At 38.8% G+C, this 17,291-nt stretch overlaps 1 protein-coding gene across 1 annotated transcript in view; it reads left to right on the top strand.

Moving 5' to 3' along the window:
• The window catches only part of TFAP2D (transcription factor AP-2 delta), a 61,858-nt gene extending 53,470 nt beyond the window's left edge, over positions 1–8,388 (top strand). Inside the window, exon 7 of the mRNA XM_078054412.1 lies at positions 6,882–8,388. Coding sequence (XP_077910538.1) covers positions 6,882–7,101 — 220 coding nt within the window. The 3' untranslated portion in view covers positions 7,102–8,388. The remainder of the gene's footprint in view (positions 1–6,881) is intronic.
• The last annotated feature ends 8,903 nt before the right edge of the window (positions 8,389–17,291 follow it).

Genomic DNA, 17,291 nt, shown 5'->3' with positions numbered 1-17,291 from the left:
GGTCCATGTGCACACACAAACATACCCTCTCCCTAAAAATTGTGGTTCTGCTCTAAGCTATCCCTCCAATTGCTGAAATGTGAACATATCCTAACACTCAGGGGGAAAGTCAAAAGTAGAATTTCACCTTTTGGATCCAGCATAGTTACTGTCTTCCTGAGCTCAGCCAATTTGAAAAGATGGTTTATGTTGCACAAAGATGCTCTTGAGAGTGTTAATTGGGGGATCTGGCAGAATAAGAGTTTATAAAACCATGAATAAAATTAAGACCATGACTATTAAATAGAAGTTGCATTTTCTCTGACATCGGGTGCCATAAACTATAGCAGTCTGGATTTTCTCAGTGGGTAATTGTGTTGCTCATGGTAAGTTGTCAGAACCTTCCTGCTCCTCAGTGTGAAATTAGTAATAGGAAAATGAAATCAATGAGCTGGAATCTAGTTAGAGAGAGAGAGAGAGAGAGAGAGAATAGTTTAAGGTGAATATAACTTCTAAGCCTGACTAGCTGTGATCCAAACCTCAAATTTTGACCCTTGCTTTTTTTTTTTTTTTAACTTAGATTTACTGATTTGGTGAGCCTTTCCCTAAGAATTGCTCTTGGGTCAGATCTCTCTGTCAGCATACTGCAAATGGATAGGTTTTCCTTAATCTCCCCTAAATTTCACACCTTTGTTTTTGCCCACCACCAATGCTTTTTTACCACAAAAAAATTTTTTTTTAATTTTGGTTCCATTATCCAATGTAGGAATTTTCCTCTCTATTTTAATGCCAGCACTTAAATCTAAGATGCCTTCAATCACATTGTCAATTAACATGGCAAGCAGAGTGGGATGCATGGGAGAGTCTTCCAGCACTCCACTGGAAACACACTTCAAGGTTGACAAATGCCCGAGGTCTACACTTCGGGCATCATTGCCCAACCAGCTGTGAGTTTCCCTAAGTCGGCTCCCATCTAGTTCACTTGTCCTCTCAACTTATCACATGGTATTTGGGGAAATTTTTGTCAGATGCATTGCTTAAATCCTATAGTAAAATGCATTGTTAGTCCTTTAATAACACTTTGTTAAAAAAAAAATACAGTTACTGGGGTGTTTGGCTGGCTCAGTCAGTGGACCATGCAGCTATTGATCTCAGGGTTGTAAGTTGAAGCCCTACATTGGGTGTAGAGATTACTTAAAAATAAAAAAAAAAATCTTTTAAAAAATACAGTTACTTTATTGGGCTCCTTACTAAACACCTCTGTGGTCACTTCCCTTTTTAAAATATTAACACTTCAGAATTGTAAGGACCCATTATATGAACAAATGGTAATAAATCCATTCAATGGAATACTTAACCAGCAATAAAAAATAATCTACTGATAAACACCACAACATGGATGAATCTCAAAATTATTATGCCAAGTTGTAATAGTCTATAGACTTGATTATTCAGTTTATAGGACAATTGGGAAAAAGTAATAACTACAGGGATGGAAATTAGAGCGCTGATTCCCAGGAGCCTGGGGAGAAGGGGTTGACGGACAAGGAACATGAGAAAATGTTTTGGGTAATCATAGTGGTTACACAACTGCATGGGTTTGTCAAAATTCAACAGTCTGTATTCCTAAAAAGGATAAATCTTACCTTATGTAAACTTACATTCCATGTACCTGATGTTAAAAATGTCCCGTTATAGGAGTACCTGGGTGGCACAGTCAGTTAAGCATTCCCCTCTTGGTTTCTGCTCAGGGTCGTAATCTCAAGGTCCTGAGATCGAGCCCTGCTCTGAGTTCAGCTTAGCGCAGAGTCTGCTGGAGATTCTCTCTCTCTCTCCCTCTCCCTCCCCCTCTGTCCCTCCCTACTCTCTTTCTCTCTCTAAAATAAATAAATCTTTTCTTTTTTAAATGTCCCATTGCAAGGAACTTGTTAAGGGATGAATTAAATGTAATTTAATAAACTGGAGTTCCTAAAATCTGTCTCTTTCCATCCAACAACCCCCCCCCCCCGCTTTGATTATTAAGGCAGTTGCTCTGTTCTATTTCACAACTTCTCTCCATCTTCCAAGATTTTTCAAAGATTACCTAACAACTCCGGTGTCTCAAAAACACATGCCTGTTTTCTTTATCCTGAATTAGGAGTTTCCTATACTTAAAAAAAAAAGTCTCAACTGCATTCATTATATCATTGACAGTTTTAAACATTAAACTGTTTGAAAAGAAAGCAAAGTATCTTAATTACCATTTAGTCTTTCCTCTGCTGAGATCGCACCATCGTCCCTCCCTTCCCCTCCCTTCTCTGCCACGTTCCTCTTTCCCATTCTTGGAACCTAACCTTACACTGAATCCTACTACCCTGGGCTTCAGAGACTCCCAAATGAAGCCAGGGAAACTTTAGCCTTTTGGTAAGCCAATCATTCCAGACACTGAGGTACCCCGCCCCCTACCACCACTCTCCCCTGAGGCTCCTGCCTCAGTAACTGAGTGCTGGCAACCGACAGTGTCAGGAAGAGTATAGGTTGATGATAGTAGTGACCCATCTCAGCCCTGTTTGTTTTTGTAGTTGCTGTTCCTTTGTGGTTTGTTTTATTTTAACAACTCTTGTGTATTTTTAAGATGGGACTATAACTTTAGATTACCAATTTATAGTAAGAGCTCAAACCGCAAACTTTTAGAGACACATACAGCATCTTATTTGCCACTCTATTAAGATCTAGCGTACTTTGGTTATCACTGGGCTGTGAGGCCAAGCATATGGCTTCCAGTCCTCCTCCTTCTGGTGACTGAGATCTTACCCTCCCCTGTCTTTGTCTTCCCATTGTCTTTCCAGGCTCTAGTTTTACAATTTGGTGGTGGTAGGGGGTGGAGGTGGGGGGGAATGTTACTCCTTTCTCCTAAAAAGTCTGTTTAAGTTCTCTTACCATTTTGGCAAGTTTCTATCCTTTGGCAGGAGCAAATCTTTTTCAGTGTCTTAAAGGACCAGGAAATGAACACGTTTTTTTCAATATCATCCAAGGAGACTTGATGGGTCAGTGGACTTTAGATCAGCTGAGAAGAAAAGGGAGGACAAACAAAGGTGCCCAAATAGGAATGACCATCACAGGTTTGGGGATAGAGAAGAGAGGAGCCTGAGATAAGCTTTTCAAAAATAAAGAAATAGAACACATGATTGTAAAGGGGGGAGGCAGGAGAACTGAGAAATGCAAATATGATAGGAAATCTGATAACAGCATTCATACTGGCTGCCAACTTCAGGAACGATTTTGAAAATGTGGCATGAAGAGGACACATTGAGCGCAATGCTAGTTGTCTCTTTCACTTGTCTCATTCCTGAGGATACACTTTTAGATGAATTTGAATTTAGAAAAACTTCTAAATTTTGACTACCTACTTCAACTGTTCATGGCTACTATTTAACCCAGGTAATATTTGCCTGTGAAATCCCTCTCCTGTTAATCTGATGAAAATATATGCAAATGCCAAGTATAATGTCAATGTTAAGTCTGTGGCTGAAAAATAATATTTTCTAAAGGCAAAATTGATCTCTGTTATCAAAGATTTTGGAGATTTGACTAACAGATGACCTCAGTTTATTTTCTGTCTAGGACTGAAAGTCAGCCTTATTATTTCTGTTTTTTCTTTTATTTTTCTATAGATTCTACATTATTCCTTTTCACCTTTTTGTATGTCACTATGAATGAGATATACACCTATTTTTCTGGAGTGGTTGGGGCCAACAGAATAGCATGATATTTCTAGAAATTCCTTTTAATCATCCTGTGATTTCACACTTTTTTTCTGTGCTATTCTAATACAATATTAAATTACTTTAATTACTTAGATTAATAAACCTCACTGAAAACTGCTAGAACAGAAGCTATCTTTTGTACTTATTATCATCCTATGCAGTGTGCCATGTATGTTTTTTGATGTGCAGGTAATGTTAAATGAAGAAAACTAACAATTTACGTGATGTTTCCCGTGTTGAAAGATAACATTTCAAGCAGTTACTTTACTTTTTTTAAAGTTTTGTTTATTTTTATTTAAGTGTAATTAACATATAATGTTATATTAAGTTTCACGTATACAACATAAAGTTACTTTTCTCGTGTTGAAGATTCCACAATCAATTTTAGACTTCTCTGTTCAGCCCAGTGGTCTTCCAATATCCATAACCTTCTCTCCATGTCCTGGGTTTAAAAAAGAGCATTAACACCTGTGGATTGAAGGTTAGGGTTGGAAAGAACTTGCAGATGTCCTAGTCAGACCACTGTCATCTTACCAAGCTAAATAACTTCTTCCAGATCACAAAGTGCCTGAAGTCAGAGCTGGTGTGAAGACTTGGCATGCCTGGTTCTCAGTGCAGGGCAGAGGTGACAGGGCATCCTGCTGATAGTGCATTGTATAGAAGCAAGCAAGGCCATCAGCCAAGAAAGGAGACCAGCTTAAGAATCTTTCATTATGGGGACACCTCTTCTCCACATGGAGAATTAAAGCATTTCTATAGGCCTACTCATTTTGTACTTGATTTTTCAAAACCCTGATCTTAGAAGAGTAAGAAGAATTCTCACCTTCCGGGCCTACAAGTCTGCCTACAGAACAAAATTTGAGAAACTAAGCTAAAACTGCCAACAGAATGTGACTTTCCTTAAAAAAATAAATAAATAAATAAAACACACCCACATCCTGAGAACATAAGCACAGAGGCAATACAGAATATTAGATTTCTCAGACAAATTACTTACCTCTGCACATTAGTGTCTTCATCTGTAAAAATGGAAATAATACCTAATTTTTAGTGTTGTTTCCAGGATTATAGAAGGTGATGCAGAATGAAGCACATAGAACAGGGCCTGGCATATGTTCAAAATTCAAATATTGGCTTATTAACTTTAATATTTAACCTAGTGAAACTAAATTCTGCATACTCTGCCATAGATAAAGAGGGTGGTCCCCACCAAGAGAACATGGCACTATAGAGGAAAATAAAATTCATCCAGTGGGTACAAGGAGCTCGAAACAGGAATAAAGCATGAGCAAGAAAGGCAGTTTGTAACCAGAGCCAAGCATTTCGACATTGATGAATGGCTTCACTCAGTTGTCTTTGTGGATGCAGCCATGATTAATTCTCCCACCACACCAATCAATTCCATTTGTTGTCCAGATTCCCTGATAGATCTTAAAGCATATGGATTCCCTTCTAGTTATCTCATTGAGAAATGGAGCTGAGGTCAGTTTTCCGGCTCAGCAATGCAAGATACTGTAGCAAAGATATGCAGATGCTTGAACTATGATGATGTTTTATACTTCAAATTTTGGCGAGCATAGTTGTCTAAGCACTAACCATTCTTATTTTCTAAATAATTGAAGACTGAAGACTTTCCTTTGTAATATATGTTGATTATGACCTAGGCACAGAGCAGGCTTTGTAAAATGTTCAGATGAAAGATGCTAGCAACCTGTGGAGTATAATGTGAGACATGCAGAAAATTTTACTCCTACCATGAATATCCCATAGCCAACAATATCTACCATTTATTGAACACTTACTATAGGTCTGGCATCATCCTGAGCCCTTTTTATGGACTAATATAAGCAATTCCATGTGATAGATCCTATTATTATCACCACTCAGGCATATCAGCAGGCTACCTTGGACCGTAAATCCTTCATTTGCATTGTTTTAAAATCTCCTTATTTTTGCTCCTAAAGATTACATACCTTACGAAGGGTAACAAGCTAGTTAACATATTATGGAGGATGATTAAAAACTGCAAATGTCATAACAATGATACTAGGACTTGTGAGCAGTTAATAGCTCTGTTTATTGAATGTATAATATATATACTATGTTGTATACATTATAACATATGCATAATATATGTCAAGCATATCTTTCTATATTATTACAAGGTATTAATTATGGGGAGCAACCTGGCAGAGTTTCACTTCAGAAACAATTGACCAAATGAACAAGCTGGGGTGGGGGGGGGGGTCTGTTCACAAGAGTGAATCTACAATTACGCATTTGCTCAGCTAGAGATGGTATTTGTCATGACTGGAAGAGTTACCTGTGCTGAAGTTGCCAACAACACTCCCTACATTTTCTCATTATTTCTGATTATTAGTTAATTAGTTAGCTGTTAAAACCCAAACATAGAGTGGCTTACATAAGATAGAATTTTATTTTTCTCTCACTGAGGACACTGAAGGTGAGTGGGTTTCTTCAGTCTTGTTCTATCCTCCCCCTCCACTAAGGTGATTATCTTCATCTGCAGAGCTGCTTAAGTATTTTGAGAGAAAAATAAAGGGCACTCAATTTCCTTTTAAGCAGGTGGGAATCACATACAACACTTCCTCATGTTCTATTGTGGGAAGTTTGTCCCATGTCCAAATGTAACTGCAAGGAAAGCTTAAAAATGTAGTCTCCAGCTAGATGACCGTGTACCCAGATAAAACTTTGTTACTACGAAGAAGAGAAGAACGAAGTTGGAGGAACAGCTAGCCGTCAAGCCTACTCAGTCAGCCTTTACTTCTTGTGCGATCTGTGCTCATACCAGCATATATGCCATTCTTAAAAATGAGATGATCCCCACATACAGAAAGTTGTAATTTTGGGGCTTTTTTAATGAGAGAGAGAATCAGAGCCAAATCATGTGTTAATTACTTAGGCTTGCTGATCATTAGTGTATATCAAGTCTATCAATGACAAATCTTCTAAATGCATCCTGAATTTCTTATGGTCAAAAGCGATACATTGACTTGTGTTCTATCTTTTCTAATGCTTGACACCACTTAGGAACACAATGAAGGCCTGTTTCATTGAATGTTCTGGATCAAATGCTTGTTCTGTATCATACTCTAAGTTGTTCATCTCTTTTTCCCTACCACTTCTCATTTCCAGTTTGATCACTCATGGCTTTGGGACTCCAGCAATATGTGCAGCCCTAAGCACTTTCCAAACAGTCCTCAGTGAAATGCTGAACTACTTGGAAAAGCACACTACCCACAAAAATGGCGGAGCGGCAGATTCTGGCCAAGGACATGCCAACTCGGAGAAAGCCCCCCTGCGGAAAACTTCAGAGGCTGCCGTGAAAGAGGGCAAAACAGAAAAGACAGACTAGCTACATCAAACAGAATCTATTTCTAGAGAGTCTTGCTGCTGATATTTTTTCTAATATATATATCATTGAGGGTGATTAATCTTCAGTGGACTACATCTCTACCCTCCCCCAACCCTCCATAAAAAACAAAAATGGAAATGAAAAATGAAACAAAAAGGACAAAACTTCCCCAAAAAAAAGAAAAAAAAGGAAAACAGCAGTGTAACCGTGTGATGAAATTGTCACTTTTCAGTTTTATGTTATGATAAACTCTTTTTGTGCACGTAACTTATTGTTCCGGATTCTATACATCACAGTTTTTAAGCACTTCTGGACTCTGGAGGGGCAGCACATGCTTTTTCACGTCTAACTGATGCACTTTCTTATCCAACTATGTAGTTAGGGATTAGAAAGCATGACCAACTGGAATCTGCCACCAGTGCTTACAGCTCCAGTGTTTCTTCACTTAATCCCCTGGTAACAGAAGAGTGCCTCTTTCCATTAAATAGACCAGTCTGGCAATCCATCAATAAATGCTTTGGGAACTGAAAAGGGCAGTCACGAATCTTTATCCTATGAATTGACAGAAATCCTAAAATTTTGGTCACCCCTAGCCCACTTAACTACCAGTGCCTTGGTGGTATTTAAAAATTCCAGAAAAGTCTGCCCTCTTTATGTATGAGCATTCCCACCCCACCCTAGGACCTTCCCCAACCCATAACTAAGAAGAGACAGCATAATATGGAAGAGCTAAGAGATGCACTCTTCTATTCATTTTCTTCACGTCCCCAACCTAACAGTTCAAGGAAATAGACTTGCACTTAGTGGCTTGGGGCAGGATGGACACAGGAAAGGGTAGCTTTGCCACTCTCGGGCTCCCGAAGGAAAGCAGTGCTATTGTTCTGCCTGGAAAAGCACGGGAATAGGAACAGTGATGTTTCCAGGAACCCTTGCCCCTCAGAGACAGGAGGGGAGCCCAGGGGACTTGTGGAGGCTCCTTGAAGCGCTAGTGGCCAATGATTGTGTGGTTACAGTAAGAGCCGTTCTTTTTCTACCTTTATGCTTCTTCAACATGCCTCATGGCTGTGTTCTAAACCTTTAGATGCACAGAAGCATTGGGGTCTGTGTTCAATAAAGAAAACAAAACCAGGATGATCAGAGAAGACTTTTGCTTTTAAGATCCTTCCTTCTTTTATAGCTTGTTCTTATACCTTCCTTGTCCTTTAGTTAAGACACTGAAAACAAGAGGTTCCTGGCTGCAAAAGCCCGGGGCTAATTGAATGAAAGTTTGGTCCATTTAAACCTGAATGTGTCAAGAAACCTGATTGGTACCACATGGTACTGACCTTTCTATTGTTAACAATTTTCAGACTTCTGGGCAAATAAAGATGTAGGTCATCATCTATGAAAAAAATTATTTTAATAATATCTGGACTCCTAATACAAGTTTAGCATGAAAATATTGTCCTCTTACTAACACATTTCAATAACTTTCAAAAAGTCTGCCATATTATAATCCCATGGAAAATATTAGTATTATTTTTAATTGAGAGGAAACTGCTCGAGATTTTTCATGGAGAGAGCACACAAAATATTTGTACCTAACAATAATTCTTAAAATTATTTGATCTTTATCTTCAATCTTGTACAGAAAAGAACCAGAATCAATGAAACACTAAATTTTCTAAACTAAATTCAATTAAGAGAAGACACTGCTAAGGAATTCTATGATAAAGGGGTTTTATAGTTATACCATAGAAGAGCTTAAAATAAATGTAAAAGTAATGAATTGTGATTTCATGTGTTTATCTAGTTCCATTTTTTAAATTTTACCATTATTCATGGATTAAAAAGTTTTTGAAATAAAATAGAATAAAGCAGGGATTCTGCTGCAGTTCCAAATTTCATCACAAAGTAAATGATTCCATTTTACATGAAATTTTCCATGTTGTAAAATATACACATGAAACAAAAATGATGAATATTTCAGTTTAATAAATAGTAGGAAGGCTCTATACAGATAATATGGGCTACTAATATTTCCTTAATGAAATTTCCACATTAGCTTTCTTTTATTCCTTTTATTATTAACAATTACATATGTATTTAATATGGCATTTTGATATGCATATCTGCTAGATATTTAATGTAGTTATATACCATGTCAAATGTTCACCAATAATCAGATGAAAAATTAGATCTGGCTTATAGTACCACTTTCTCCACCCATAGTTGTGACTAGCTGGGGTTCTTAACACCTCAATGGGGTGTTATTATCTATTAGCCTTCGAAACAAAAGTATAGCTATAAATAACTACAGTGCATATTATTTACCAAGATTCTGGGTGTCTTAAGAGCCTTAAAGGGACAGCACCCATTGTTTAACTTAACCAGCCATTAGGCCATAAATGAGTTGATGGACTGGTCATGTTTAGAGTCATTTATTATCATATTCTAACAGACATTGTTAACATACCAACTTTTGCCTTGTATATAATAGGTACTCAACACTTTTTAAATAAATGAGTAAATGAATGTGTGTGTGTTCTTTGTCCAAAATGGGCCAAAGGACCTACTACTTTTTTTTTTCCCCAATACTCAGTGTTTCAATCTGGCTTGCTTTTTCCATAGTAATTTATAAATAGCTCTTTTTATTTGAATAAGATAACATTTTCACTATATCACATTAGTTTCAAGTAGATATACTCAGTATAGAACGATAAAGAACACTAGGTAGGTATCCGAATTTTAACAAAAGTGAAGTTATAATCAATACCATAATTTATAGTAAAGGAAGGCAACTCATAAAAATTTGTTTGATTTTCAGTGTTATAAGAAATAATAAAGCAATGGAAAAGTTTTTCAGGTTAACTATTACTTGCCCAGAAAAACTGTCCAAATTTCATACTCAACCACAATTAATAAATGTACAATTTTTATATTTAAACTTGTGAAAGATTAAGCCAAATTCCATGAAAATAAATGTCTAAGGCTGTTTCAGTAACCAATTTAAATGCCATCTCCATGGCTATTTCATTAGAGTTACCATTTGACTTAAGTTTAGTGGTTCTAGAAAAATAAATGAAACTGAATTACTCTATATTTATCTCCTCTGGAAAGATCAGAGCCCTTGGCAAGATTCCTAGTCTATTCTCCTGCTCCCTTCTTTTCAGATGCTTTTAGAATAGGGATAATTCTTTCTGGCTTTGCAGTTCCTTTTTCCTTTTCCTTCTTTGAGGGTATATTCTCTTTAATGTCTGGGACAGAACATGACCCTTTAGCACACCTATGAGCATCCTGACCCTACTGTGACAGTGATAAGAATTTGACCTTCTGTTACCTGGTGCTTTTAAGGTAAATGTATCAGTAAATTATCCTCGTTAATGGTAAGTAAAATAATATAATTCCATTTCCCTATATGTTCTTCCTTTTATGCCTCATTGGAGACATTTTAGAGCAGTGCAATTTAAAAAATGTATCAGAATCCTTTACACAAGGAGCATGCCGTGTCCTTATAAAAGCCAAGTCAATAAGTGTGGCCTGGCCTAGTGACTAAGAGCTTAGACTCTGAAGCCAAATAACCTGGTTCAAATCATGGCTTTCTCCACTCGCTACTGCGTGACCTTGGGCAAAGTGCCGAACCTCTCTGTACACCCATTTCCCCATCTGTAAAGTGAGGACAATAATAGATCCCTACTCTCATATTTACTGTCAGAACCAAAGAGTTAATGCATCCCATCTGCTAAGAGCAAATAGGGACATAGTTAGTGCTATGTGAATGTTAGCTATTGTCTCTAATACTTAGTTTGGACAAACAATTTTTAAAATCAAGAAATCAGTTTATCCCCAGTTTATTGGACCCTTTCTATATGCCAGGCTCTGTCCTAGAGGCTGTAAATACAGAGTAGAATAGAACCTTTTTTTTTTTTTTTTTGCAAGCTTCTCACAGTCTCCTGTGAAGAGTCCAGCCATTAGAATATGGTAAGTGTCATAGTGAAAATGGGCACATGTTGCCCCAACACAAACTGGAGCACTGTCCAGGAAATTGGGGAGGAGGGGGAAAGACCAGAGGGGTGGGGATTACGATCAGGGACAGGGAACAGTGCTCAGGAAAAGAGTGAATTAAAAATATCTGGGGCAGGATGCTGTTTTGAAAACTGACAGACGCACCTTGTATTTCCGGGTATTCCTGCCTTCCGCCCCCGTCTTTGGGCAGCTGACATTTTGCCGGTACCGCCTCAAGGCAGGAATGTGACCTGATGGAATGCAGGTAACAAAAGAGTTGAACTTTTGTGTAAGTTTCAGTTTTAAAATCTTAGGCCCTAAGGAGGAATTGAGGTTTAAAAGCATCTCAGTCAGGAGCTTTTTCTTTCCTACACACACACACACACACACACACACACGCACACACGCACACACTGGAGACCAGAAAACAGTCCCTATGTTGGGGAAAGAAGGACACAAAAAGTAAGGAAGCTCAGCTATGATTGATTTCTCAAAGAATGGACCATGTCCTGGGGGTGAGGTTGGGGGCAGAGGGAACTATGTCCCCATCCCAGAGGAAAGGCCAGGGAGGAAGAACTCCTAGCAGAGTGCAGAAACAGCAGAGCTGTCTATGTGGTGTGTGTGTGTAGGCAGATGGGTCTTAGCCCCGCAGGCTTTCTCCCAAAGAGTTTCTCTTTAACATGGCGCAGAGGTACCAGGACGATGTGGGTGCAAGCAGGCAACAAAGCGGCAGGAATTCCCGCACCCCAAGGGGATGCAGCAGCAAGGGGATATTTTAGGTGCCCTCAGGAGCAACCCAGGCAGCCAACAGGCATACAGAGTCCTCACAGGTTGGACACGAGCATGCCCAGGAGAAACCTGAGACGTGTGCCAAAGACCAGATGGGAATTCAGGCACATCCTTAGCGTTTGTTTAGGAGAACAGAAACCTGCTAGGGATTTCAAGGAGAAAGGATTTATTAAAGAGAATGGGTTGGACAGGTGTTAGAAGGCTAGAAGAATGAGAAATGAGACACGGAATCACCCAAATATTATGAATTGAAAAAAGCAGTGACCACCCCTATAGATGGAAGGACACAAGGAAGGAGGTGAGGTTACCTGCCTCTGGGAACTCCTGAGACATCCCTCCCCTCCACGGTTGTTATTTGAACCCCAGAAACTGATGCTGGTGGTACCCCTGAGGGGATAGAGCATGGCTAACTCTAGGAATACAAAAGAGGTTGGGGGCTGGAGCCAGAACCTTCTGCTTCTACTCAAGGGAAGTTGACAGAAACGAGAAATATATGGAGCATTCTTTTTACCTCCTCCTTCCTTTGAATTCCTACCAGTGTCTCCCATTGTCAGAGTCCAATTAGAAGCCAGCTGGCAAAGGGTTGTGAGAAAGATGGCTTGCAGACTTCCACCCCAGCCTCCCACAATACACAAGAGTGGGCTTCTCTGCAGGTGCCAGTAGATGAAGCATCAGTAGACAAAGATACAGACCATATGCTCCTCCACACAACATGGTTCTCCATAAGCCCTCCTCCCCCACCTGTGGGACATCGATGCAACCCAAGAAGACCCTAAATGGACTAAGATTAAATTTCTGCCACATTTAAAATGAAGGCTCACATATAAAAATTAGACCCTAAATGGACTAAGAAGACCCTAAATGGAAGAAGATTAAATTTCTACCACATTTAAAATGAAGATTCACATATAAAAATTACATCACGTCACAGAAAAAAGTGACATTTCTCATATATCCAAATTGGCAGACAGACATTCATAACTACTACACTTAAAAACTATACTTGAACTACTTCCCATCTGCATCACAGAGAATTCAAAAGGAATAAGACACGTAGGAAAATTTGAAATAATAATCCCCATAAGAGGCAGAAAAGAATAAAAACAAGTAAACGTGTACATGTGAGTTATTGCCAAAGTCTGATGTAAGTTTCAAAGCTATTCTTCCCTTAACATTGTATTTCCTCAATTATTTCATTCATGTCAAGAGGTATTTGGAGCAAGGACCTTACAGTGATATTTCTGTTTAGTGTTCCAAGTCCAATCAGGATGTTCTTGCAGTCAATAATAAGGTGCATAAACACTGGGATCTTTTATCTTCTCACCTCACACATTCTCTCTGGGCAATAGCACCTTGTATTATGTATTATGCATTATGTCTTTACTTGTGGCGAAGACCAATAGCCATCTAACAAAGTCCATTTTACCTTTATCCAGGGTAAATGTCTATCCAGGGGTTCGTAAACTTTTTCTGTAAAGGGCCAGGTAGTAAATATTCTAGGTAATGCAGGCCATATGGTTTCTGCTGTAACTAATCAACTCTGCCATTCTAGCCTGAAAGTAGCTATAGACAATCTGTAAACAAATGCGTGTGACTGTTCCAAGAAATCTTTCTTTACAAAAATAGGTATTGGGCCGGCTTGATCCTGAAGACTGTAGTTTGCTAACTCCTTTCTTAGACTATATTTCTCAGCATTTCTTGCTGTTTGTGGCTATGTGCTTAAGTTCTTTTCAGTGGGGGAGTGGAAGTGATATTTGATACAAAGACTTTACAAATGAAAACCAGCCATGTACTTGCCTCCATGTTATGTCCTCTTCTACCAGCTGCATGAGATGATCATGAGTCCCTAGGGCAAAGATTCTCAACCTTGGCATTACTGACATTTTGGGCCAGATAATTCCTGATTGTGAGGGGTTATCCTGTGTGTTGTAGGATGTTTAGCAGATCCTTGGCTTCTATGCATTAGATGCCAGTAGCATCTCTCCTAGTTGTGACAGTCAAAATTATCTTCAGACATTGCTCAATGTCTCCTGGGGGACAAAATCACTCTAGTTAAGAACTACTGTCTTAGAGATGTCAGAAACACAAGATAGAAACACAAGATACCTGGATCCCTGAATGACCATGTGGAAGAGAAGTACATGTTACTCCAACCTAAACTTCTAGTATGTTAAGCCACTGAAATTGTGGGTTGGGCAGGAGTGTCTATTTGCTGCTATTCATTAGCCTAGCTTAACACAATGCTGGTGAATTACAAATCCATATCTTCATCCCAGACTACTGCTGTGCTCCAGATCCATGTAATCAATTTTCTATGGGTATCTCCTTATGAAAAACAGTATCTTCAAATAGACAGATATAGATATAGATATATAGATATATATCAACATATATCAAAATAGGGATTTCTAATCAATCCCCTCCCTCAATCTCAATCAATCTTCCTCCTTCTAAGTTTTCCATTTCTGTTAATGATGCCCTTATACAGTTGCCTAAGATGTAAACCTGTGAGTTAGCTTAAATATTTCCCTATCTCTACCCCTTCCTACAGTTGATCACTAGGTTCTGATAAATTAATACAATAATATTATAATAAATTAATTTTTCAGGACCTAATGATCAGCTGTATGAAGCAGCCATTTTCCTAGTTCAAGACAACATCAGTTCTTGATTGCGTTATTGCAATAGCCTTCTAATTGGCTTTCCTGCCTATAATCCTGCTCTTCCTTAGAAAAATCATTCTAAAAAGTAACTCTGATTTGCACATCCTAAATAAAACTCTCCAAGGCTTGCTGTTCCCTTCAAATAAAGTCAAACTCTTTTGGAAGATTTGTAATATCCTTCTTACCTGGCCTTTGCCCCCTCCTCCAGCTTCCTCCAGCTTTATCTTACTTATATCCAGGCTTCCCTCATCATATTCCCTCCTCTGGCCCACCACATACACACTCCATGGTCCAGTCACGTCAAGCTTCTTTGAATTCCTGAAACTATCCACAAGCTAAGCCTGACTATGTAGTCGTCTAAGCCTGGAACATTAGGTTCTACCTAACCTCCTTAACCAAGCCAGCTTCTACTTATGTTTTAGGTATCAGCTTAAAAGTCACTAATTCAGTGCAACTATATGAGTTTTCTATTGCTACATAACATATAACTACAAACTTAGTGGCTTAAATTAGCATCCACTTATTAGTGCCATTTGTATAGGTCACAAGTCCAGTCAGGCCCAACTGGGTCTCTGCTTAGTCTCTCATTAGACTGAACTCAAGATAATAGCCAGGCTGGGCTCTTATCTAAAGCCTCTAGGGAAGAATCCACTTCCAAACTCATTCAGGTGGTTGGCAAAATTCATTTCCTTGTGGTTGTAGAACCAAGGCCCCCTTTCCTTGCTGGTTGTCAGCCAGGAGTCACTCAGAGCTCCCAGACTCCTCTCAGTTCTTTATCACAGGCCCCCTCCATGTTCAAGGCCAGCAACAGCGCATTGAATCAGCAGTGAATTTGACTTTCCCGGGCGCCTGGGTGGCTCAGTCGTTAAGCGTCTGCCTTCGGCTCAGGTCATGATCCCAGGGTCCTGGGATCGAGCCCCGCATCGGGCTCCCTGCTTGGCGGGGAGTCTGCTTCTCCCTCTCCCACTCCCCCTGCTTGTGTTCCCTCTCTCACTGTGTCTCTCTCTGTCAAATAAATAAATAAAATCTTTAAAAAAAAAAAAAAAATGACTTTCCCTTCAGCTATCAGGTGGAGAAAACTTCTGCTTTTAAGGGGCTCACGTGATTAAGTTGTGTCATCTCCCTTTTGATTTACTTAAAGCCAACTTATCAGTAGCATTAATTACATCTGCAAAATTCTTTTATCCCCTAAGTTGTAACGTAATTATGAATGTGATACTACATTATATTCAGAGTCCCGGGGATTAGATGGGAAATCTTGGAAGTTCATCTTTAGAATTCTTCCTACTAAAGAGGCCTTCTCTCATTCTCTAAACCAAGTTGCTTTTCTCTCCTTTGTGCTCCCCTACTACCATTTATCCTAGGCATGTCACTTATTAAAGTTTTTTTAATAATCATTTATTTAATTATCTTTCCTATTAGATGATCCCCAGTTGCCTTAACTGTAAAATGAGGATGATTATAGTATTTACATCATCGGGCTGTTACAAGAATTAAATTAAATTTTCAATGTAAAACAATAATAACAGTGCCTGAGACATAGTAAGGGCCCAAATGATGTTAGCTGTTAATATATTACTGCAAATAGTCGAATTGTGTTGCTTTTTTTTTTTTTTTAAGATTTTATTTATGTATTTGACAGAGAGACAGCAAGAGAAGGAACACAAGCAGGGGGAGTGGGAGAGGGAGAAACAGGCTTCCTGAGGAGCAGGGAGCCTGATTCGGGGCTTGATCCCAGGACCCCGGGAATGATCTGAGCAGAAGGCAGACACTTAATGACTGAGACACCCAGGCACCCCTGTGTTGCTTTTTTTTTTTTAAAGTTCTATTTATTTAAGATGCACCACATGTGGTGCTCGAACTCACAACCCCGAGATGAAGAATACCATGCTCTTCTGACTGAAGCAGCCAGGTGCCCCCGTGGAATTGTTAATACTAAGTATCATTAGGTTTTGAAGAGGGAATCCATGTATCTTGCCAATCTTTGTAATTCCAGCAACTAGCCCAGTACCTACCTGGCAAATTCCTATCTGGCAGGAATGACTGAGAGACAAATGAATCAATATGAAATTCAATGCCAGTCCAAGTTCTATAGAGAAAATATGTCATATGCTCTGGAAGAAATGGCGACAGTCATAAATTACTGGAAGCCTAGGAGTGTTTTCAGATTCACAGTGCCAGAGTAGAAAGTGATCGGCGCAAAACATCTCATGCATTAACACAGAAAGTCATTATCACACTCAAGTCTCCAGTGTATAAATCCTGGAAGCACATTGTTAAAACTACAATTTTAAATAAAAGAGTAATGGAAAATAAAACTGACAACTTATTGTCTCATCTACAGCAAAGCATTCTTTGTACAAATTATATCCTCAAACAGCACTGAAATCGGTATAAATGCTTATTGTTCCTAATTATCCTAATTATCTATTTGAAGCCTATTTACTAACACAGTAGAGATTTTTTTTTTTTTTTTCTGAGGGTAGCTGAGGGGGTATGGAAAGGCTGCATTTCCTTTCTGGCTTCATAAATGTTTTCTCTAATTAGTTAACTTCCATTTTAGAGTGGATAAGTTTTTGTTTTCTTAATGAATGACAGAATTCCACTGGAAATTATAGTCTTTTATCCTAGAGGTTATAAAGCTATTATAATGACTTTGAGACAGAAGACTTTTGTAATGGTTTTACGGAAAGGGATTTGGAGAAGATTGCCTGTGACTTCCTTAGGACATGGAGGAAAAAGCACCCCTGGGCT

Source organism: Halichoerus grypus, chromosome 9, assembly GCF_964656455.1.
Source record: "Halichoerus grypus chromosome 9, mHalGry1.hap1.1, whole genome shotgun sequence".
In the NCBI taxonomy this organism is placed as follows: domain Eukaryota; kingdom Metazoa; phylum Chordata; class Mammalia; order Carnivora; family Phocidae; genus Halichoerus; species Halichoerus grypus.
The sequence above is the reverse complement of the archived record's forward strand: the minus strand, read 5'-3'. Positions and strand labels throughout refer to the sequence as shown.